Consider the following 25,377-nt stretch of genomic DNA (forward strand, 5'->3'; position numbering starts at 1 on the left):
TATCCCATACTCTCATCTCATTTTCAGTATTCACATCCCTTTGCAGCTCTGACCTATTACATTTTGAGGAAAGAGTTATGTGGACACAAGACAATACCTTCTTAGTTGGTGAGGAAGGAGATACAGATGTGGTGGGTAAAACCTCACCTGTAGATGAGTGGTGAGATGCATCGACTGTGTCTCTCACTTTCTGAATGAGGGGTACTTCATCAGAAGGACTGTTCTTCTCTTCTGCTGACAGTTTAACATGGCCCTTCATCAGGTCAGTTTGTAGAGCTGGACCTGAACCCTTCAAGCTCTCATAGAACTGGACATGGCCAGCTGGGCTGCTTTTCTCCTCCTGGTAAGAGCTTATGGAATGTGGTTCACTAAATCTATTCATTTCTTGACCAAACCTCCTCTCACAGCCAAGCCCCGGGAGTCTGGCACTTCGCCTGCCCGAGTCAGTCACATCTCGAGGCAGAACATCAGAATTCTTTGCACTAAGGGTCTGTCTTTTATCAATATGGATGCTTTCAGAATCCTGATCTGACAAACAGTCTGTCTCTTGATGAGCTCCAACACTGTTACTGTCAGCAGAGACGTGATGAAACCTGTCTTTCTCAGCAGTATAAGCAATCTTACTAGACACTGAGCCAGCAAGCATTGGGCTTGAAGGAGAGGTCTTTGATCTCTCCCAGTGTTGTTTGTCATGGCTGTGCTCCTCAGTGCTAGCACAGTCAACCTCCAAAGGCATTATCCCATCAAAACCATCTCTAGTAAAGCTACTGTTGAGTGCCATGGAAGTCAATGGTAACTGCAAACGTTTTCGTGATGAAAAGGTGATAGAAGTGATTTGCTTGGCCAGATCTTCAGAACACTTCTCCATCAACAGCTTCTTCTGAGACAGCAAATGGGCTTCTGTTTGGGCATCAAAAGCAGCTGCAGACCTCATTGCACATGTGTCCCCTTCCATCTGCAATGGTGGGTGAAGTTCAGCAGCAGAATGACCAGTTGGACCTGTTTGATGTGGGTTGCAGATAGGCGTTTGAACAATCCTCAAGGATTTAATGTGTGTATCCTTTAGCAGGCAACAATCAGAAGGATCAGATTGATGTAATGGCGCAGCTTGCGTCAAGCTTGACTCTAAAAGCTCCTCAGTCCTGATGGATTGCCTGTGCTTGTCAGTCTGAAATCTTCTGTCACTTGGAACTTTGAAATGCTCAATGTCCTGTTCTCCATTACGACTGTACTCAGAAGCAGCTTCCAAACCACAGACCCATGGAGCCTGAAAAACAGAGAGGAATTCATGTAGGTTATGGGGGTACCTGCCTGCCCCTGCCCACATCTGGATTGTGGAATTCAGGGGACTCGTGCTGTCAATAATCAAGAGCCTGTCACCATGTGTGAGCACACCCTTCCTCTGGAACTCATCTGGTAATGGAACTAATCATAGAATCGCAGAAAACCCACAGGCTGGTTTGGGCTGGAAAACACCTTAAAGCTCCTCCAGTTCCAACCCGTGCCACGGGCAGGGACCCCTTCCACTAGAGCAGCTTGCTCCAAGCCCCTGTGTCCAACCTGGCCTTGAACACTGCCAGGGATGGGGCAGCCACAGCTTCTCTGGGTACCCTGTGCCAGCGCCTCAGCATCCTCATCAAGGGTGATTGTCCCATCAAGTCTCAAAAATGTCCAAGGATGGAGAACTCACATACAAATGAACTACTTGTGATCTATGCATTACTCATGAAACGAATCCCCTTCATAGCTCCACAGAAACACCAACACAAAAAGCCACGTTTACTTCCAGCTGTAAGTACTCAAACCTGAACTAAGTACATCATGTTAAGTTCTGGCGACCTCCAAGCCATCAGGCAGCAGACACACACCAAAACTCTTCTGGTCTGGATGAATCCAAACAAACTCCACACTATTAAAGCGCTGCTTTATGGGACATTTTAGGGTTATGGAGATGCTTCTACAGCTGACACTTTGCTTTGCCATAACTATCACTGTATGAAACACAACTTGAGAGAAAGGGTTTCCCTTGCACTTGAGTTGTTTGACTTAATGGTTATGAAGGATAACCAAAATGAGAGAAACAGGGAAGAAAAGCAAGCTGCTCTTTATACTAATGAGAAAATACTTAATTAGAAATGCTTCAGTTTCCCATAACTGATATTTCTCTTTGCCCTGAAAGAAGCCAATTTCCCCCCTAGACAACTGCTGCAATAAACCTCTTTATTTTTATGGTCCCAGCCCATTGCTGGCAGTAATGAGACAGTGACTGAAAATCATCAGAGCTTTGATTTGCTCTTTAAGGTCAGTGAGAACTTGTCAGAACTTTCCAGCTCTCGGGTACAGCTCGTGTCGTTCTCCCATCAAAACGGGTATGTTTGCCACAAAGAGGATTTTTATTGCTTACAACGCTGGTGACAATGCTGCAAGAAAGAGAAGGTATTGCAGAGAAGTCCCATATAACACACTAATCCCACAAAACCAGTGAAGTTCACTGTCAGTGGTCTATGCTCATAAAGTCTCTTTAAAACTAGGTTACATGTTTGTCTGACCATACAAATTGTCCCACATCTGTATCATCCCTTCAGAATCAGGATCACTATATTAAGGACTCCGCTATTTGACTACACGGATTCAGGCATCTCTGGCATGTGTTTCACACAGTAGTATAAAAAGCTGTGCCTTAAACTGTTCTGCTCTGGAGACAGGCTCCAGGGAGACCTTAGGGCAGCTCCAGTGCCTAAAGAGGCTGCAGGAAAGCTGGAGAGGGGCTTTGGACCAGGTCCTGTAGGGCCAGGCCAAGGGGAATGGCTTTAACCTGCCGGAGGGGAGACTGAGATGAGCTCTTAGGCAGAAGCTCTTCCCTGGGAGGGTGCTGAGGCGCTGGCACAGGGTGCCCAGAGAAGCTGTGGCTGCCCCATCCCTGGCAGTGTTCAAGGCCAGGTTGGACACAGGGGCTTGGAGCAAGCTGCTCTAGTGGAAGGGGTCCCTGCCTGTTGAAGGGGTTGGAGCTGGAGGAGCTTTAAGGTCCCTTCCAACACAAACTAGTCTGGGATCCTATGATTTCCCTACTTTCTGCAACTCCCTGTGCATGTGGAAGGATCAGGCGGTAGGGATGGAGAGGACCTTGCTTCCAACACTTTTCTCATTACAGCAGAAGCTCCAAACGCCGAGAGTTGATCCATGCAGCAACTTACCTGACTCACACATGGAGAAGGTAGTTTGGAAGAGAAGATTAAGAGATTAAAGATCACACCACAAACAAGCAAATAAACCACAAGTGAATAAAACATCACACTCCCAGGTGCACGCAGAAAGCTGTCACTCAAAGAACACGAAGAGAAAGCCTTGCAAGTACAACTGGGAAAACCTTAAGTTATCATTCACTATAAACTGCAACAGATTTTACCCTGAAGCACATTAAGACAGCTACTCACCTGGTTTTTAACACTGCACCTCCAACAAGGGGCAAGAACAAGAGAGCTGAAACCTTCAGAAGTAGCTGTACTGATTCTAGAGAAAGGAACATTTATCTACACACCGAGATGGCCCTCACTTAGGTGGGCACTAACTGAACCAGGTCTCAACACAGTCCCAGTGCTGACACAAACCACACCATGCAGGAAAGAGCTCCCTCTTACGTTATTCCACCCTGACTCTTTGTGGTGGGTCAGTTTAGCTTCAGAAGCAGCATCATTGTTAGTGACCACTGGGAATGGACAGGACAAAAGACAAATCAATTTATCAGCATCCAAACCTCACACTCAGATCATAAGAGTTCATGTTCATGCATGTGAAACTGCAAGTCACCAGCCTTCTTTAGAGAGGATTTAAGAATGGACATCATTAACTTATCACTGTCTGCCCTTCCTTAATTTAAATGTCATTAAAAATCACGATACTTGAATTGCAGAGAGCAAACCTCAGATAAACGCAGTACCATGGAGATGGGCCAGATAAGCTTCTTCAGAAAATGATAATGATACAAATCTTGGCTATATTTATATATTCCTACTGAGTGGAATAACTGTGGAAACAGCAGAGTATATTTCACAGGTCCCTGGATGATTATAGCTCAGCAGCTAGCTGGAGTTTGGAAATAGAAAACTCAGTCAACAACATTTCTGGTGTAAATCAAAGTATAAACAAGTATTCCACAACTGATTTTCCATCCTGTGCACATCCCAGATGTCATTAGTAGGGAACTGTTTCACCAAGGTCTGGATTATTATTTCCAAGCAGTATTTTTCTGTGGTCTTACCTTGTTGAAGCAGAACTAAACTAGTTTAGCTACCTTGGTGCCTACAGGCAAGAGGGACTGTAGAACACAGAGCAGCCCTGTGCCAGCGTAAGGCTGCTCCCATGACATCTCTGCCCCAAACCACACACCAATTTGATGGCCTGAAGTAGTGAGGCCATGAGTGAGCCTTGAGGGTGCTGAGGCGCTGGCACAGGGTGCCCAGAGAAGCTGTGGCTGCCCCATCCCTGGCAGTGTTCAAGGCCAGGTTGGACACAGGGGCTTGGAGCAAGCTGCTCTAGTGGAAGGGGTCCCTGCCTGTGGCAGGGGGTTGGGACTGGATGAGCTTTAAGGTCCCTTCCAACCCAAACCATTCCATGATTGTGATTCTAAGTAATACCAAGCAACTCCTACTCCTGAGAGCAAGCACAGAAGTTGCTATAAACTCCTCTTCCCAAGCCTTTCACATGTTTTATTGTGCTTGTTATGTGTCATCTTTCCAAAAAAGATCTATATGGCATATGATCCACAAGAGATTGCAGTGCAAATTTAGAGCTACAACTCAGTGAACTTCCTGAAAAAGTGAGAAAGTACAAGGAGTGGAAAAATACAGCATAATCTGGGAGAATACAGTATACAAAGGCAGAATGCTCTCAGACAAGAAATGGCTATTTGGCTTCCATGAAAATAAAGGTGAAGAAAAAAGGTCCTCAGTTGAGAAGGAAAATTCATAGGTTTAATACTTTGAACCTGGTTTTACATCTAAGAACAACTCAAACCCCCTCAATCTTAACTAGGGACCAAAGCAAATGTACACACAGCACAAGAAGAAGGTTAAATGTGAAAGACAATGCTCCTGGAATGGAAACTAGACCTACAAGTCTTTGGCTTTTCCCTGTTATGCTAAAAGTTCTGATCTGGAAAGAGCCTCATGATTTCAATGGAAGAACAATAACAGGGCTGAGTTCTGGAGCTTAGGATTGGCTTTTCATTTGTTTTTCCTAAAGTCCCAACAAATATCATAGGTGGCTCATGGCTCATTCTGGAAAGCAGCAGCCATCCCTATGGTAAAACTGCTTATCAAAGTAGTAAGTAATGCCAACTTACCTGCTCAGGCAAAACCAGATCTCCACAACCACACCAGCATCACCACAGATGTAAGAATTATTGACCCAACAGTGACCTGTCTATAGTAACATCCTGGCAACTCTTTGCCTCCCTTCGCCACAAACAAGCTTATAGGAGAGAGCCACCAGTCCTTCCTAAGCTTCATGGACCAATCTGAAATGTCACATTTTTAAGGCCCCTTTACAAAGTATTTGCATTAAATAACCACAGAATCCCAGCCTGGTTTGGGTTTGGAAGGGACCTTAAAGCTCCTCCAGCTCCAACCCCTCCCACGGGCAGGGACCCCTTCCACTAGAGCAGCCTGCTCCAAGCCCCTGGGTCCAACCTGGCCTTGAACACTGCCAGGGATGGGGCAGCCACAGCTTCTCTGGGCACCCTGGGCCAGCGCCTCAGCACCCTCACAGGGAAGAGCTTCTGCCTAAGAGCTCATCTCAGTCTCCCCTCGGGCAGGTTCAAGCCATTCCCCTTGGCCTGTCCCTACAGGCCCTTGGCCCAAGCCCCTCTCCAGCTTTCCTGCAGCCCCTTCAGGCACTGGAGCTGCTCTCAGGTCTCCCCTTCAGGAGCCTTCTCTTCCCCAGGCTGCCCCAGCCCAGCTCTCTCAGCCTGGCTCCAGAGCAGAGCAGCTCCAGCCCTCCCAGCATCTCCATGGCCTCCTCTGGCCTCGCTCCAGCAGCTCCACGTCCCTCTTGTGCTGCTGCCCCAGAGCTGGATCAGGACTGCAGGGGGGGTCTCCCCAGAGCACAGCAGAGGGGCAGGATCCCCTCCCTGAGCTGCTGCTCACACTCTGGGGGTGCAGCCCAGCACACGGGGGGGTTCTGGGCTCAAGCGCTCACTGAAGCTGAGTCATTTGGAGCTTAAAAATTAAGATCTTAAAGCCTTCAAAATTCATTTTCCCTAGTGAATATTTTGGGCCGCTGTTCAGCAGAGCCCCTCAGTACATGTTTGGAGCCCATTTATGTGCATATGTCCCAATCACCTCCTGAAACACTCAGCTAGAACTTGAGAAATCAGTATGATGCTTCTCCTTCTGAGCGTCTGTTAACACATCACCAGTGACAAACACCTATCAAACGGCTCCTTGACTACCTCAAAACATGGAACAATCTTGAAACGCAGAAGATCACCGAGAAGAACCCTCCCAAACCGTCCTACTCCTTCAGTGCCTTGGCTTTTTTTTTAAGAGAGAAGCTTCCCATGCTTGCTGCAGGAAACAAGAACATCTCGCAGTGGTACATTATATTTCTTGAGTTGTCACCTAGCGAAATGAGAGGCAGAGTCTAATCTTTCCAAAAAGAACATTCATCGCATGCCTGCATCAGAAGCACTAAATAAAGATGATGGTCTGACGGAAGAATTGGTTGCTGGAGTTCTTGGGAACAGTTTGTCTTCCTCAGCCTTTCCAATTTAGCAGAAGGAAAACATCGTTGCAGCATCTTTGTTCTGGGTTTGAAGGCAGCGCCCAGGTTTGCTCTGCGAATTCAACAGGTATGGTACAGAACAAGATCCATTGCATCCACAGCAATTACACTGTCAGCAACAAAAGTGGATGCAATTTTTACCCCCTTAAACAGCTGTCAATAATCTGTATTTTGCTGTGATGTGCTGTTTTGATTGAGAGGAAACTGAAAATACAGGAAGAGAGTGGAAAAAGAGAGGAAAAAAAAATACATTTAGCTGAAGTCTACCAAAAACCACCCCATCGACCTTCATGCTGCAAATTTAACCCAGCTCTTTACCTCAAAACCATTGTAGAGCAAATGTATTTCCAAGCTCAAAGCAGAGCATGTCGTGGTTGACTTAAAGCAGTTTCTTGGAATGTTGGTTTGCAAAACTATGATTGATATTTGCTTACTCTCATTTGGGATAAAGCAATTCACATCTGACACAATCACATGAAGGTAAAACGTTTGGTTCATCAGTCATAGGTTAATACTGGGGACAAAGCTGTGATCTAACAAAAGCTGGGGAGGAAAAACGGCTTCAGGCCTCTAGCTTTTGACAAGGAGATAGAAGCAAAAATGCATTTGTGATTTGGTTTCCTGTTTGTCTGAATATCTGAAACTAAACAGAACTGTTGAAATATGGTTTTTTTCCTGCTTCCCATTCAAATATTACATCAAATTGTGAATAACTGAGCAGTTTGGTCCGATGGTTTTGGGAAGCTGATGTCTCTATGACCAAGACAGTCCATGCCCAAGAAACTATGAACACAAACATAGACTGCTCTTAACACTGTTCTTCATTTCAAAAAGAAGGATGTGGACTGGCTAAGAACAATGGGCTGTGTGCACCTTCTAACCTCAGTAACAGCAATGGTCCCATCACATCATCAAAGCATCCCAGACAGGTTTGGGTTGGAAGGGACCTTAAAGATCATCCAGTTCCAACCCCTGCCACAGGCAGGGACCCCTTCCACTAGAGCAGCTTGCTCCAAGCCCCTGTGTCCAACCTGGCCTTGAACACTGCCAGGGATGGGGCAGCCACAGCTTCTCTGGGCACCCTGTGCCAGCGCCTCAGCACCCTCACAGGGAAGAGCTTCTGCCTAAGAGCTCATCTCAGTCTCCCCTCTGGCAGGTTCAAGCCATTCCCCTTGGCCTGTCCCTACATCCCTTGTCCCAAGCCCCTCTCCAGCTTTCCTGCAGCCCCTTCAGGCACTGGAGCTGCTCTCAGGTCTCCCCTTCAGGAGCCTTCCCTTGTCCAGGCTGCCCCAGCCCAGCTCTCTCAGCCTGGCTCCAGAGCAGAGCTGCTCCAGCCCTCGCAGCATCTCCATGGCCTCCTCTGGCCTCGCTCCATCCCTGATCACATCTCTGGCCTTCACATCTTCTTTCAGAGCACCTTAGTTGTGTGGCACCCTCCAACACCTCAAACCACACCACTCACCCAAGATACCCAACTATCAGCTGGGGGAAAACATGTGCCATGGCTGGCCTAAAACATACATAGGAACTGGCTAAGCCAAAACAAGCAGCTCCACTAACCAGAGCTCTCAGTGTTCGCATCCCCCCCCTGCCTCTGTAGACACCAATCCTCCAAAGTACTGCAGGAATATAACTCATCATTTTAAGATCACATCAAGACAGCAGCATTTATCCCCCACTCCAACTGTTTTCCCCAGAGCAGCTGGCTTGTACCTTGGCACGTGCAGATTTCCTGGCACTCCGAAGCAGCTCTGCCTTTATTTCCTGGATCCTTTGCTGGTCCTCTTGGTTCAGGTCTGACACGGACTCCTGAGATCGACTGGCCAGTTTTAGCTTCACCCAGGCTACACAAAGAACAGGAAACAGAAAGCAGTTCCCTTTCCATTCTGTCACATCACGTATGGTAACAGTCCTATACCTTAAAATCCAAACTTTGCTATGTGTTTGTTGCTAGCATGACTGAGGGAACAAAAACCACTCAAATACCAGAGACCAGAGCTCATGGACTGACCAGGGATACAATTTTAAATGAGTCTGTTGAATATTTCTTTGGAAAGATGGATCCAGGACCCATCACCTGGTTCCATCCTCTTTACAGTGCCAGACTCCAGTCACCACTCTATCACACAGTCCCTTCCCAAATCCATAACATAGCACATGGATGATACCTACATGGACAAAATACTTTCGCACCAATGTCAGGCAAAAGAAGGCATTCAAACTGGAGAAGTTCACTTCTACCCCAGTTTCACCATACTACACAAGATGACTATAAAGCATTGATCATTTAAGCCCTGCCCCTTTAAATTTATCATTAATAAATGTAATATAAGTACCTCCAAAATCATGGGAACAGGTTCAGGTTGTCTTACATCCATAGCCCTTCACTTCAAAGTCAGACTCAGAGTGATTTGGGTTGGAAGGGACCTTAAAGCTCACCCAGCTCCAACCCCTGCCACGGGCAGGGACACCTTCCACTAGAGCAGCTTGCTCCAAGCCCCTGTGTCCAACCTGGCCTTGAACACTGCCAGGGATGGGGCAACCACAGCTTCTCTGGGCAACCACTTTAAAGCCATCCCTTCCACATGCACCTAACTAAAGACATGCCATTCTAACATAACACTTGATAAAACACAACTGAGACGTTCCATTACCTCGTGCTTTCCTCTCCTCTTCATCTGCGCTCGTCACAACTTGTGTCAGAGGTGATCCATTCCTCAGGAGGTTTTTGACATGGGCAGCTAGGGAATCTCCACTGCTGCTGCTGGCACTCTCCCTCATGCCTCCTGTCTTGCTTCCAGCTGTACCAGCACTGGACAACGTGCTCTGGAAGCCTCCTGGGACACTGGTGGTGCTGCCTAAAGGCTCCGAGGAAGGAGGATTCCTCATCAGGAGGTTTCTGACACGGGCAGCTAGTGAATCTCCACTGCTGCTGTCCTCACTCCCTCGTGTGCCTCCTGCCTTGCTTCCAGCTACACCAGCATTAGACAAGGTGCTCTGGAATCCTCCTGGGGCATCAGTGACACTGCCCTGGGGCTCTGAGGAAGAAGGATTCCCTGCTTCTGAAGTTGTTCCGGTGCTGTCTTCACTGCTTCCACTGCTTTGTGCAAGACCCACAAACCCAGGCTGGTTTCTGTCTGTAGTTACACTGCTACAGCCTTCTGGCTCAGATCTTCCTACAGATTTTCCAGTCTTAAGCATTGTGGTCATTTCCTTCATCACCTCTTCACTACTGTGCAAACTGACATCAAAAGAGTTTTCCCATCTTAAACTGCATGTGTTATAATGCAGAGGGTTTATTACCAACCCCTCTTCTTGACTACTTCTTTGGGTCATAGCCTCATCCTGAGACAGTATCTTGTGGAACTCAGGGATTCTGTCTTTCCCTACCCTAGAATCTTCAGAGCCAACCTCCTTTCTATTGAGCACTGGGGAAGACTCACCAGTTTCTCTACAAGAGGCAATGGAGAAGACAGGCTCGCTCCACCTGCCAGCTATATCCTCTGCCTCTGCCAAAAGCTTCTGTATTTCTTGAAATGCAGCAGATCCCATCAAAGGACAACTTTCTTGATCCTTATTTCTCTTATTACCTACACTTGATGTTTGTGATCCTCTGTCAACTTCCACTTCGCCTTTAACTGCAGCCAAAGCACTGGCAGCCCATCTCTGCGGGCTGCTGTTTGCATCTTTGGGCTCATTTTTAGCTAGCAGATCCTGAACGCTCTTGGCAGCAAGGCTGGGACTCTCCCTGTCAGCATGGCAGTGAGGTGAAACACTCTGCAGCTCCTGCTTTGCTTCCGCTGCTTTGGAGACAGCTGAAGACTCTGCCTCGGGAGCTGTAGTCTCCAGATGATGGCATGAACCACTGCACTGACTCACTGGGTTGTCTCCAAGAGACCCTGAGAAGCAGGGAGAGAGTTCATGGGGTGACAGAGCATCAAAGCCAACCTCTGGATGCATTGGTACAGACACACTGAGAGCGGGTGTGCCGAAGCTGAAACTTGTCTGAGTGATTTCAGCTGCTGACAGCAATTTACCTACAGAGAAACAGAAAAGTCAGTAAGGTTGGGGCTCCAGAAACAGCTGCATCAGGAAAGACTTTTTCTTGTACTGGAGGGATGGTAAAGGGAGGGAAGAATCCACATATCAGAAAACACTTAAGAAATTGGTTTTGGAATGAGACATGAACTAAGACTTCCATGAGAACTAGCCACTGAAAATCTCTCAAACCACCTGGGATAAATACCAAGGAAACTACAGAACCTGACTTGAATAAACTGCTTTTAAATAAATGTTTATACTGAATTTTAAATACATGCTCTTAGGTACATGACATAGTGGTGCCTGAATGTCCAAATGAGCATTTGTATTTAAAAAAGCAGCATTTCCAATATATCCTTCTGAAAACAGGCAAAGGACATGCTATGGACAAGCTTCCTTCCCATTACTGGTTAGTGAGCTCCCCACAACCCAGCTTCAGTGAACACCTGAACCCAGAGCCCCTCCCGTGTGCTGGGCTGCACCCCCAAAGTGTGAGCAGCAGCTCAGGGAGGGGATCCTGCCCCTCTGCTGTGCTCTGGGGAGATCCCCCTGCAGTCCTGATCCAGCTCTGGGGCAGCAGCACAAGAGGGACGTGGAGCTGTTGGAGCAAGGCCAGAGGAGGCCATGGAGATGCTGCGAGGGCTGGAGAGAAATCATTTCCTTCTTAAGAGCTCTTATAAAAGAGAAATAAAGATAAAACATGATGAAATGTCACTGCACTGCTGGAAGATGCCACATAGCCTTGAGTCCTTAGAGAGCAGGTGCATTTTCCATGGTTTTAATGCTTCCTTTTTCCAGTGTCAAATACTTCACATGCAAGATGGGAGAAGCTCAACTCGTGCAAATGAAAGAGAGCATCACATGAGAAGAAACACACCTGACACAGGTGAGCCTGAAGTCCTGTGCTCTCAAAGCCTTGCACAACACAAAGTCCCTCCTTCCCCATACCTTGTGGCTGTGGAGCTGACCATGCCAGTGTGTCAGTGGAGTCCTTCAGTGTTCTAAGCTCTGAAGGGGAAAATTCAACTTCCCTGATGGGCCCTCGGGGCACAAATGGCCTCAGTATGGTTCCAGGTGACTGATCAATGCCAAGGTTCTGAAGATATAGCTGGCAAAAGAAGAAATAAGTAAGATAATGGCACTCTTACAGAAAATCAGATTCTGAAGGTGCCTATTTTCTGCATCATCATAAATGCAAACAACTTGCCTGTTTTCTACCTAATATGACTAAGTCTACCTAGCAGACACCTCACAGGCCATGTGCAGCCCAGCAGACAACTGATGTATCCTGTACCTATTCCTCATGCAGTTCTGTCTGGAAGCAATTCAGCCCAAGTTGTAAGAACTACTCTGATGGGGACAGCCTGTGCTTGCACTCACCAGCAGTTCTTTCCTGGGCCTTTCCTGACCTTTCCTTCAGCATGTGCCAAAGATGGACACTGGCAGCAGCCTGATGCCACCAAACCAGTGCCCAGCCCTTTCCACAGGAACCAGAAAGGATGGAAAAGGTTGGCAAAGAAGAGGTCACATATCCTGTTCTTGTAACAACAGCCAACTGCTTGTAGTCTTTTTACTCATGTGCTCCATACACTGCGTAAGCGAGAGATCTGATACTTCAGAGGAGGCTGATAAACTTCAGCCTCACCTCTTTAAAATGCCATTTATCAGCTGGAAGGAGAACACAAACGTTTGGTTTAAAAACCTTCTTCCTCCCAAATAACGGTTGCACAGAAAACATTATAGAATCCCAGCCTGGTTTGGGTTGGAAGGGACCTTAAATCCCATCCAGCTCCGACCCCTTCCACGGGCAGGGACCCCTTCCACTGGAGCAGCTTGCTCCAAGCCCCTGTGTCCAACCTGCCCTTGAACACTGCCAGGGATGGGGCAGCCACAGCTTCTCTGGGCACCCTGTGCCAGCGCCTCAGCACCCTCCCAGGGAAGAGCTTCTGCCTAAGACCTAACCTGAACTCCCCCCATTTCAGTTTGAACCCATCACCCCTTGTCCTGTTCCTAATGAAGAGTCCCTCTCCACCATCCCTATAACCCCGCTTCACACACTGGAAGCTGCTCTGAGGTCTCCATGCAGCTTCTCTTCTCCAGGCTGAACAGCCCCAGTGCTCCCAGGCTGTCTCCATACAGGAGGTGCTCCAGCCCCTGAGCATCCTCATGGCCTCCTCTGGACTTGCTCCACCAGTTCCATGTCCTTCGTATTTTGGGGACACCAGAATTGCACACAGTGCTGCAGGAGTCTCATTTCTTACTATTTAAAACACCCTACACATAACAGCCATACAGTTGACCCAATCTCCTTTACCTGGTCAGTGATTTCTAAGAGCCGAATTCCTCAGATCCAGTGCTGGAGAACAGCCTGATTATCGTCATAAAAGAAGGTAACAGACAACCTTTACATCTCACCCATGTCACTTACAACATCCTCCCTACAATATTTATATTTGTTTCACCACGTATTTGCCCAGACAACCAAGTGAAGAGTGCTCTAAACCCCAGCTCCAAACCCTCATCATTACAGGAGTCATCTTGTGAGAGGAACAGCCACTTACTCAGAAGATAATTACATGTTTATCATTAACATAAATCTGCATCTCATTTTCCCCTAACACTCAGCACCCGTTAGCACAGCTCACATGGCTCCCAGAACCTGCCCTCCAATCCCAGCAACAAGCCTGAAATGGGAAAAGAAGGGAAGGAATCTTCATTAAGTGAGATTTAAAGGAGGAAATGGATTCAGAGGCTTCCAAAAGCCTTTATAAGCAATATATAAAGGATCAAGAATTTACGCCTTGGATACAGGAACAAAGTGAACATGCAAAGGGAGTATTTATAGAAGAAAAAGGCAGTTTGATTTGCCAGGATCCTGTGGTAGGTTTTCTATTACTGCAGATTGTGGGTGGGTGAAGTTCAGCTCTTCTGCAGCCCAGTGTTTCCTTAGTCAGCAGTTGAGCCTCAACCTCATGGCTGGATAATTATAACCCGGATCTTTGGAAAGACTCTGGAAGACCAGAAATTGCTTATCAATGCTCTGCTAAAAGAGTCATAACCAATTCCTGTATGAGTTTCATCAAAAACATTGCACTTTTGATCATCATGTCCTGTCCTTCGTGTTCCATCACCATCCACCACCAATCTTTACATTTCTCCTGCATTATGCCAGGTTGGATAGGGCTTGGAGCAACCTGCTCTAGTGGAAGGTGTCCCAGTCCATGGCAGGGGGTTGGAACTGGATGAGCTTTAAGGTCCCTTCCAACAAAAACCATGGCTCTATGAACTATGGCATGACAAGTTCCTAACCTGATGAGTATCAGAAACATATATAAGCATGCTTGTGTCTCGTTCCTGTGATACCTCTACACTTACGTCCTACTCTATGACAGCCAAGTGCACGCTGATCTCTCCACAATCAAAAGGCAAAGAAGAGTTACAATTCTCTCTTAGGAACCAACTTACTGGGATCCTTTCCTCAATATTAAGCTCTTCTTCCTCAGGAGTTTCCAAAGTTGCTCCAACAGGGATGAAGTTATTTTCTGCACTGGCGAAGAAGTGCCTGGAAACCCCTGAAGAGCTCCTTGCAGAGCCCAAACCCCTGGGTCTGCCTTCCCCAGAACTAATGGGAAGATTCAAGCTATCAGGAGAAATATCACCCAGATTGTCCACACTGACATGGCCAGCAGGAATACTGAAGTTGTGAGACTGATTTTCCAGAGCATCACAGTTCTTCTGGTCATCAGCTGAAGAGTTACCATCGTCTCTAAGGAGCTGAGCAACTCCTTCACTGGAAACAAGAACATCCGGGTCTGAGCTTTGTCCTGTACTGTTATCTTGTGCATCTTTACTGCTAGATCCAGCAACCATGGCAGCTGTAATCTTTTGGATCATGGAGCTTCCTAAACTGTTTTCAGACACTCCTGAAACATTACTTTTGTCTTCTAGAGGCTGCACTGCCTCTGTTGAGTCTGCTGGAAGGGGAACTTCAACCAAGGATGCATTCCTACTGGAAACATTTACTGTGCTGTCAGACTGAGACCTGGTGAGAGGGTAAGCAAGGAGTAGGTTTTTAGTGTGGAAATGCAAACTTTCCAAGGAACCTGTCACTCTGGAGGAAGCAGCAACCTCATCTTTGGGGTCTCCATCACTTTGTTGCATTGATAACATCCTGTTTGAAGAACTGGCAATGGCACTGAAGGCTCTCCTGGGAGAAATTCCACCTGGAGAAACTTTACATGAAGTCACCACACCAGATGCTTCCTCTGGCTGGCTCATGTTCCAAGCCCCTACCTTCTCCATGAAACTAAGTGGTGGGAGAGCCTGAATCCTTCCAGTGTGGGGATGTGTCAGTTTTAAGGACTCCAAATGTTCATTGCTTGCTCTCTGAGCACACTGGAGGGACTGTTGCTTCTCATCAGATGCAGGTGTGACAGCAGAGGAGTTCTCTGAAGTTTCTTCATTTAAGCAGGAAGACGCCTGAATATCTGATTTGATCATAAGGGCACCAAGTTCTGCCTTCATTTTTTTCTTCAGAAGTATCCCTGGAGTAGATTGATAGCTTGGATGAGGAAGGTGGACAGAGAATGAGCCATCACTCACAAGGTTAAAGGAAGGGGAAATGCCTGTTACTTTATGGCCCCTTTCTATGGAGAAGTCTGAGATAGTTAATACACTCCTGCTTCCTCCAGGTTCTGCTTCCACTGAGGCATCCTCACTGAATGGGGAAGGAGCTCCTGTGTCAGTCACAACCAGTTGTTTAGGTGCACAATCACTGGTGTTTGTCACAGCAGGGATAAACTCCTCTTTCTCAAACCTCACTGCAGGAGATGGTTGCTTCTGCTGATGATCTAGGAAAGCTCCCTGGAGCTCCTCAGTAACAGCCACTAACTTCAAGCTTTCAGAGCCATTTAAATCCATTCCATTTTCCTTTGACATTTCTTTGCCTGCTTCAGAAGCCTTTGCAGAACAAACATGTTGAGCATCTGAATTTTTACAACTGTCTTTCCTCACATCATCAGATAAATTGATAGATAAATTCAGCTCAGGAACCTTCTCCTCTTTGTGCAGCTGCCTCATGCACCCTTCTGACTCACTCTCAGCCCTTTTTACCTCTTCCTTTTGCATCTCTCTCTCATTCTTTTCCGAGTCCTTTGTCAGTGCTGTTTTACAAGAGGAGCTTTCTGAAGATGAGAACTCATTATTCCTCAGTAACCCTTTTTCTTTCTCTGCAAGCTCAGAACCAATAGCTGCTACACTGCTGTCACGGGAGAACTGTTCATCTTTTACAGCGATACTACAGATCTGCTCTGCAAGAGAAGCTGCCATTTGGTGCAGTCTATTTGCCTCTGTTGGCATCACCTTTGAAGTGGAGTTTGCTAAACTGGCACTTGTTTGGGGGATCAGTGCCTCCTCATGAGTACCAGGTTTAAAGTCTTCATCTGCCTCCTTGCTCACAGGTGCTTGTCCAGAAGAAGAGGTTTCCTGAGCCAAACCACCACCAAGACTGGCATCATGAGGCTCCATGTGTTCAAGTGGAAGAGGATGCTGTGATAGAGGAAAGCAGTCACTGGGTGCATTGGAGGGGGATTCTGCGTCCATCAGTGACTGAGTTTCACGGATGTAGGACGGCTTTAAATGCTCCTCAGACACACCAGAAACATCAGGGACTCCTCTGCAAGAGGCAAGGAAAGCAAGTGAATTTCTGATCATATTTTTCACTTCAACATCCACATTCTCTGTTTTAATACAAGGCAAAAGTCACTGGAATAACTGGGCTTTAGCAACACACACAGAAACACATCTCCTCAACAGGCTGAAATGGGAAGGAACATAAAGAGAGTCCAAACAATATCCAGAAGCTCTGCTGCCATATAAAACAAAGGTTTGAAAATAACATTAGTTTCTACTTAGTACGTTAATACTTTCAACCCATTGAGGACTGAAGTTTAACAGGATGTTTATCAGTTATATAAAACACAGGAGTTCCTCACACAGATAGAAGGTTATGTGTAATTTCTCTTTAATATAAATCACCTCCTTCACTTTCATTGTATCAATTATTTCTTTGAAGGATATAAAACAAGCCAGGCCTTGGATGCACACAGACTTCTACTATTTCTATGGTGGATTTTGAATTAATGGTTATTTTATATGAAAAGGAACATCAAACACAAACTGGTATTTCTCCATGCAAGTAGATCTTCAGTTCTGGTGGAACCAAGTTTTGATGCACAAAGTGAAGTCACAGTGTATGACTTTAGGAATCAAACCAGCCTCCTATCACAGCCCAAAGTAAAGTAGAAGGAAGCCTAAACATCAATGACACTGGAAATCTGTGTGTTTATACAGATATATTCCTTTCTTCCTCTTTTTAATAAAAGCAGAGGATTTCTTGCACAAAAGGAATCATTTGTCACACCCTGAAGTGAAGGTTTGGATAAAGACTTTTAGTGATAGTGTTATTTCTTTATGCATTCATATTTTATACAAAAAGACATATTTTCAATTACACATGACACCAATTACTCTGGTATATAGAAACCACAATATTATTGCATATATTTACAATTGTAAATACAAGTTGTATCTGATTTTTGTGTGCAAGATGCGATGAAGTTTATATCAGAGTCTAAAGAGATGCCTTTGAGGGTGGAGTTCCTCATTCTCCCATGTTCATCAGGTGCTTTAGGATGACAAGTTCAGGTTTTCCCTTGTTCAAACTCTCTTGAAGGCAAAAGATGACGAGTTGAAGTCTGACAATGCCTCCTCTCTACACAAAGGGTAAGCCACATTTGTCTTATTTGTGTAACCATAAAACTGTCATTATTTATCAAGTGTAGGAAACTTTATGGCCACTGAGGGAATAAGGTTTGTGTTTAGCATGACTCCAGGTAGCTTTATCCTACCTTAAGGGAATAAAATCCATTTCTGATTGCTGGAGAAGTGTCACACCTGAGCATCTTTGGCCTTGTGTTAAATATGTCAGCCGTGGAAGACAGGGAGAGAATTGAGTGCCCGGAGTATCTGGTCAAAACAAGAAGAGCACAGCAATAAAAGCTTGCCAGGCAAACCCTCTTTAAACTGCTCTGCCAACTAATCCAGCCTTCAAAACCCAAACCCGTGCCAACTGCAGTGAAAATGATGTAATCCCATCACTTAAATCCCCTGCTGAGGCATGTTCCCTCCTAGATGAAATCCAGCTTTCTTACCAAATTCAGGTTCCTTCCTGTTAGTCTCAAACTGGCATCTCCAACTCACTCTCTTAACCTTAAACTTCTCCTTGTGCACATCCCTGTCCTTCTCCACTCACTCCCAAGGGAAATTCCATGCAAACTGCACATCCACAGGGCTTCTACCCCATTCACTGCTTTAAAAACCAAGAATGCCCAGTAATGCCTTTTCCAGTCTCCATTTTTCCACAGATTCTGATTATAGCAAAAGCTGCATAAGGTTTTTTCTTTAGGGTTTCAAGATACAAGTAGTAAAACCCAGTCATCACCATTACAATAGTACCACACCAGCAATAAATCTTAGTTTCTATCATATTCCCTTGTTCCTGGAGAGAGCTGGCACTTTCAGTTCACTGCTTACAAAGGGTTTTATACCACAAGAATAAAACCATCTATAAACTGGGATCTGATCAGTGTAAATGCCTACATGCACATTTGATGGATACAGAAGACACTTACCTCCAATACTTTATTAATTAAGCTTTTTTTTTAAAGCAAAACAAGTTATTTGTGGTCAAGAACATGACTCTGAGAATCAGAATCTCCATTCATTAGATTTTGAGCATCTCAGGCCAGCCATACTCTGCATCACTTACAGAGCCATAATCACATCAGATAAGACTATTACATATAATAAATCAAGTTTACATCACATCAGCTTCATCCTGAGGCCTTCTACAGCCTCTATTACATCACCTGATGAGCGGTACCCAACCATAAGACAACATATCTGATTCACTTTTAATTTAATATCTCCAACGAACATTTTCATAATGACTTTAGATCACTATGTTGTGAGAGAATAATTATATAGATAGGAATAAGCCTACATCACACAGCAAAGCTGGCTCAAAATGTGGATGTCCCCTACTCCCACTTCAGCAGCAGCTAGAGGAGTAATAGTAGGACTGCTAAAGAGTTTCAGAGATCCCCTTCTACCCTAGCAGCTGTCTCCACCACATGGTCAACTTAACGCATCCTAGAGGAAGCATCTGTAGTACAGATGGCACAAACATGCTACAGCAACTGAAGTGAGGAGTCTTCGTTTATCCAGCACCTCTTTAAAGGCAAACTCTCCCCCCGGTTTACCAGATAAATACCCTGCACCAGCCACCACTGCACTGTACTTTCATCTTAACCAGCCCAGAGCCCCCCCGTGTGCTGGGCTGCACCCCCAGAGCGTGAGCAGCAGCTGAAGGAGGGGATCCTGCCCGTCTGCTGTGCTCTGGGGAGACCCCCCTGCAGCCCTGATCCAGCTCTGGGGCAGCAGCACAAGAGGGACGTGGAGCTGTTGGAGTGAGGCCAGAGGAGGCCATGGAGATGCTGCGAGGGCTGGAGCAGCTCTGCTCTGGAGCCAGGCTGAGAGAGCTGGGCTGGGGCAGCCTGGACAAGAGAAGGCTCCTCAAGGGGAGACCTGAGAGCAGCTCCAGTGCCTAAAGGGGCTGCAGGAAAGCTGGAGAGGGGCTTGGGACAAGGGCCTGTAGGGACAGGACAAGGGGAATGGCTTTAACCTGCCAGAGGGGAGACTTGAGATGAGCTCTTGCACAAAGCTCTTCCCTGGGAGGGTGCTGAGGCGCTGGCACAGGGTGCCCAGAGAAGTTGTGGCTGCCCCATCCCTGGCAGTGTTCAAGGCCAGGTTGGACCCAGGGCCTTGGAGCAAGCTGCTCCAGTGGAAGGGGTCCCTGCCTGTGGCAGGGGGTTGGGACTGGATGAGCTTTAAGGTCCCTTCCAACACAAACCAGGCTGGATTTGCAATACCAAACAGGAGGGAAAAGCAACAAAAGCCACCTGCCTTTTTAGAAGGTTACAGAAAAGGAAATGATATATGTCTAAAGAAATAGGTACAAACAGCTACTCCCTGATAATAGGAGCCATTCAGACTGATAAGCATCTGTGTAAAGCTGGATGAATAAATGACTGTAACATACATGGAAGTGTAAACAAAGGAGAGAAAATGGCAGCATCAGCATAGAGAGAGCCAAGAAAATAAGGAACAAGGTCAGAGATGTCTCATTTATAACATGACAGCACCTCAGGGCTCTGTTATATTATGGAGTACAACCAAGATTGGATCTAATGCACGAGACTTAGGTACTTCTGTGATTTCAATCATAATTTAACTCATGATTTAAAATCAGGGAAGAAGAGACTCATCTAATTCACTGCTATATCCAAGTGTTATTTCATGTGTACTTCGCAGGACCCAAAGGGGGTTGTTTCCAGTGGCTGATACCTAGGAACCGGACCAACGTTGCATGTTAGATTCCTTACTCCCAGCTACTCACTGTGAGCAGACAATTTCCAATGCATTTATTCTGTTCAGTGTGCATTTACTCAGACAATTCTTTGTTGTTTCACTTGAAAATACCAAGGAGATCAATCTTGGATAGAGAATCGCATTAGAGATGCACGAACATGTATTTTAAGAATCATTAAGCAAGCTGGACCTAAACTATCCTGTGGTAGATGGACTGTATTTCCCTCCCAAATGTGGTTTTACAGTTCAAATGGTATTAGTGAACAAAGGCAACAGCAATGGCTGTTACCAAATCAGACTTTTCATCTCACATCATGCTATACTTTGCGTTTGCAGAACCAGCATCTCACTTGTATTCATGTAATAGAAGGGGAAAAATCAGCCTTCCTCATTTTCAGCTTAACTTCTTCCCTCTGAATGAGAACGTGCTTTAAAGCTACACTAAAATCAGGAGTGATTAAAGGAAAAGCTTTTCCACACAGTAATTCTGGGGGTGCTGCCTTTGTAAATGAAGAAACAAAATAGACTGAGGGAGGGAACTACACGTAATTGAAACCAAGCTGTCAAATGCTATCCAGAATACATCTTGCTAAAGAATTTAATGGATCTACACATATATTGATGTAATAAATGTGCATACACACATTTATATACACACACAATGGAAGTCACACCATTTGGCTGATAAATCAATGGTTTAAAGATGTATCAACAAACATATAAGTACCACTCAGCATTTGTGTTAAAAAAGTCAACCCAGCACTGAACCAGATGAAAAATGATTCCTTAAGTAGGATTATAAACAGGAAATCCTCACTGCATTTAGGGAGGCCCTTCAAGGATGCTCTTGGCTCTTCCCTATGGGAAACTTCAGAAATCCCTGAGGTCTCACAGGGAAAACACCTGGATGAGGCTGATATTTGCCAACCTCACTGCACAGACTATTCACATAGGGCACTCTGGCTCACCTGGAATCGCAGCACAGTGGAAGGTGTGCCCACCTATGGCAGGGGGTTGGAACTGAATGATGATCTTCAGGTCCTTTCCAACCCAAACCAGTTTGGGATTCTATAAACAGCAAGCTGATCTGGTCGCACTGATTCACACAGTGGGTTTAGCAGAGGGGATGCAGCAGGAGCATGTCTGCAGGACAAGGAAAAGCCAGGCTCTTCCTTGCAGTAGCAGATTTTAGCTCATTAGATAGACTGAGACAAACCTCCACTCCAGGCAGGGTTGCTCCCCTGGCTTCTCCAAAGAACATTCTGGCTTTGCCATGCAAATCTGCCTCAGGCTGACAATTCCCTGCCTTCCCCAGAGGTTTCCAGTTGGAGAACTGTGGGTGTAATCATTGCCTTGAAGCAGCAGACGAGTGACAAGGCCAGGAAAGAAGAGTGAGGGAAAAAATGGAACAGAAAAAAAAAAGGAGGGAAGAGAATAGTCAAGGTTCACTGCTGACACATCCTCAGTGGAAACCCTCTCTTCCAGCTTGCTTCTGCTGCAATAACCTGAAAAAGCATCCTTATGGAATTCAAGAGATAGCATTTAACAGGGACTAAAAAAACAAATGTATATATATATTTAAAAGAGATAACATACGTATTTTTGTATATAGAAAATTCCAGAGGGACCTAGACAGGCTAGAGAGGTGCGACCATGTGAACCTTCTGGAGTTCAACAAGGCCAACAGTAAGGTCCTCCCCCTGGGTCAGGGCAATCCCCTGCACAAACACAGGCTGGGGGAGAATGGATGAAAAAGCCCTGAGGAGACCTTAGAACAGCTCCAGTGCCTAAAGGGGCTGCAGGAAAGCTGGAGAGGGGCTTGGGACAAGGGATGTAGGGACAGGCCAAGGGGAATGGCTTGAACCTGCCCGAAGGGAGACTGAGATGAGCTCTTAGGCAGAAGCTCTTCCCTGGGAGGGTGCTGAGGCGCTGGCACAGGGTGCCCAGAGAAGCTGTGGCTGCCCCATCCCTGGCAGTGTTCAAGGCCAGGCTGGACACAGGGGCTTGGAGCAAGCTGCTCTAGTGGAAGGTGTCCCTGCTAGTGGCAGGGGCTTGGAACTGGATGAGTTTTAAGGCCCCTTCCAGCACAAACCAGCCTGGGATTCTATCATTCTAAAATATAACTCCAGCCATATCATGTGCTCTGCATCCTCTGGCTTTTTTGAATCTTACAGCACACAAACTCATGTTTCCCATAACTTCTTTTATTCAGGAGGCAGAAAGATCAGGGCTATCATATTCTGGATGCTTTCTATGATTTAGGGGCTCATTTTGCTCAGACACAACCCAGGTTTTGCAGGCAGAGAAGCAGGTGCTGGATGCTTAAAGCAGCGAGTGACGTCAGTACAACACTCCTCGAGCATCTCGTGTCAAAACAGTGACTCTTCCCGCTGTCGCTCTGAAGGTCAGAAGCTTCCTCACAGTTGAATTCCCTGCACAAGCAAAGCTGGGCATGCTACTTCATCTTCCAGCCTGCTGACAAGTCTGAATGCCAGAGTCAAGCTGCCATTTGTGGGAGATAAAAAAGGAAGGCAAAACAAAAACAAAACCTTCCTGGCTTTGTCAATCTGTTCCACAGTGGAGCAGGAGCGATTCTGATACAACTGTCATTATGATTCTCTCCCCTCCACCCCCCAAATGAAATTCAAAACACTTTCTGAGGAGGAGAAGGAATACATTAGTATTATAGCTTCTGTTTCTCCCTTCCCTCTCACCTTGCCTCCCATAGCTGGAATTTTAAGCGCATCTACAAAAAGCCTGTAGCTATTGGCACACTCTCTAGAGAGCAACAAATGAAACAGCAGCAGTAGAGAAAGTTCTTACATCTTTGTATCATATTAAAAAGCCTTTTGTTTTCTCTTTAACTCCAGTTGCATTTAAAATGCAAACCTTGACAAATATTAAGGCATTTTTATTGGTTTGGGTTGGAAGAGACCTTAAAGCTCCTCCAGTTCCAACCCCCTGCCACAGGCAGGGACACCTTCCACTAGAGCAGCTTACTCCAAGCCCCTGCGTCCAACCTGGCCTTGAACACTGCCAGGGATGGGGCAGCCACAGCTTCTCTGGGCACCCTGTGCCAGCACCTCAGCACCCTCACAGGGAAGAGCTTCTTCCTTATCTCCAACCTGAACTTCCCCTGTTTCAGTTTGAACCCATCACCCCTTGTCCTATCACTACAGTCCCTGATGAAGAGTCCCTCTTCTACATCCTCTTAGGCCCCTTAAGACACTGGAAGCTGCTCCGAGGTCTCCACACAACTTCTCTTCTCCAGGCTGAACAGCCCCAATGTTCTCAACCTGTCTCCATATAGGAGGTGCCCCAGCCCCTGATCATCCTCATGGCCTCCTCTGCATTTGCTCCAACAGCTCCATGTCCTTCTTATGTTGGGGACACCAGAACTGCACACAGTGCTGCAAGTGGGGTCTCCCCAGAGCGCAGCAGAGGGGCAGGATCCCCTCCCTGAGCTGCTGCTCACTCCCCTTGGGGGTGCAGCCCAGCACACACAGGGGGTTCTGGGCTCAATTGCACACTGAAGCCAGGTCATGGGGAGCTTCCCACCACACAGCACCCCCAAGTCCTTCTCCTCAGGCTGCTCTGAAACACTCCTCTGCCCAACCTGTAGCTGTGCCTGGGATTTCCCAGAGCCAAATTACACAGGATGTGTTTTGTCAGCACCAGTTCTCACTAAAACAAGTCCAATCCAGGTTAGGGACTGATTTAAAAGTAAAATCCTAATCATTTAGCAGTTAAACCAAGGCAGCTTTGACCATACCCAGTTGTAAGCCATGTGCTGCATCTCCAGGAGACTGCCTTCTAGATGCTTCTGCTGAAGCCAACACTCCTTCCTCCAGGGTAGGGAACTCTGTCAGGTCGTTTCTATCACCAGTCAGGCCAAGCTTGGTCTCTGAGGCAGCAGTCAATCGGCTGACATCCACTTCTGCAGGGAGCCGATACCATGACTCAATTCCCTAAGGGCAGGTAGGAGAAAACAGAAGTGCTCAGGCATGAAGAAAGCTTTATAAGACATATTTCCAGAGGATGAAGTTGTGAAACAATGGAATTATTACTTCTAAATTGTACTTTATTTCATATATAAATACTCAGATTTTAATGCAAAATAATTACCATGCACTATGAACTGCTGAGGTCCAGACTCAGTCCTCCCTACTGCCCGAGTTGCCACTATCTGACCGCTAGCCTCCCATCACTTTGAAACTCCAGCTCGAGATCCTGCCACTGCAGATGAATTGTACCAAAACAGAATGAAGTCTCACACTTAGAAAGAGCAACCCTGACCAGGACAAACACTTCAGCAGGATACTGGGGCAATCCAGCTCCAGACACTAACTGGTAAAGATGGTTTGCACTGTACAAAGGAGGATTAACAGGCAGAAGAGTTTGATTTGTCTCTAAGTTTCTAGTTACAGAATACTGAGTTCACACAATGCTCAAGAATCCAAGCCAATTGTTTGCTATATTTAATGAAAGACTTCCAGTTCATGATCAAATGGAAAGGAGCATCTTTGGTTCGCATTATTCATTAAAGAATTAGCATTGGGATCGCTGGGAAGTAATTAAACCAGCTAAACTTTAATTACAGAAGAGGCACAGACCAGCCTCCAGTGCAGAGAATTGAGAAGATCAATAAAACAACCCATTATTATCAGTATCTATAATTATATGTTAATATAAGCAAGAAAGTGTCCCAGTGAGATGCCAGTAGTACAGCACTATCATTACTTAGTAGCTGCAAGCTCTCCTACCTTTTAAAGCATTACTAAGTTACCAGAAGTTACTCTTCACATTAGAAACTTGATATGAACAATGTTTTGCACAAGATTATTCTCATCATTTTGTCTCCTGGGTTCAGCAGTAGCAGTCATTCTTCTCCTTCTTAATAGCTGGTGAAGTGCTGTGTTTTGACTTTCAGCCTGGGAACAGTGCTGATAACACCGATGTTTTTAGTTGCTGCTCAGTAATGTTTAGTCTGACCAAGGTATTAGTGACTCTCATGCTCTGCCAGGGAAGAGGGGAAGCCGGGAGGAAGCAGAGACAGGACACCTGACC

General features: G+C 46.1%; 1 protein-coding gene across 1 annotated transcript in view; it reads right to left on the bottom strand.

The window, feature by feature from the left end:
• ALMS1 (ALMS1 centrosome and basal body associated protein) overlaps window positions 1-25,377 on the bottom strand; it is a 67,145-nt gene that overhangs the window by 26,467 nt on the left and 15,301 nt on the right. The window contains exons 3-9 of the mRNA XM_062619978.1: window positions 24,083-24,278; window positions 17,730-17,847; window positions 14,287-16,495; window positions 11,770-11,929; window positions 9,435-10,817; window positions 8,494-8,624; window positions 148-1,267 (exon numbers count right to left, since the gene is read on the bottom strand). Of these exons, the coding sequence (XP_062475962.1) occupies window positions 148-1,267; window positions 8,494-8,624; window positions 9,435-10,817; window positions 11,770-11,929; window positions 14,287-16,495; window positions 17,730-17,847; window positions 24,083-24,278 (5,317 nt within the window). The remainder of the gene's footprint in view (window positions 1-147; window positions 1,268-8,493; window positions 8,625-9,434; window positions 10,818-11,769; window positions 11,930-14,286; window positions 16,496-17,729; window positions 17,848-24,082; window positions 24,279-25,377) is intronic.

This window comes from Pezoporus occidentalis, unplaced genomic scaffold, assembly GCF_034315485.1.
Source record: "Pezoporus occidentalis ecotype Australia unplaced genomic scaffold, CSIRO_AGI_Poc_V1 ctg217, whole genome shotgun sequence".
NCBI lineage: Eukaryota > Metazoa > Chordata > Aves > Psittaciformes > Psittacidae > Pezoporus > Pezoporus occidentalis.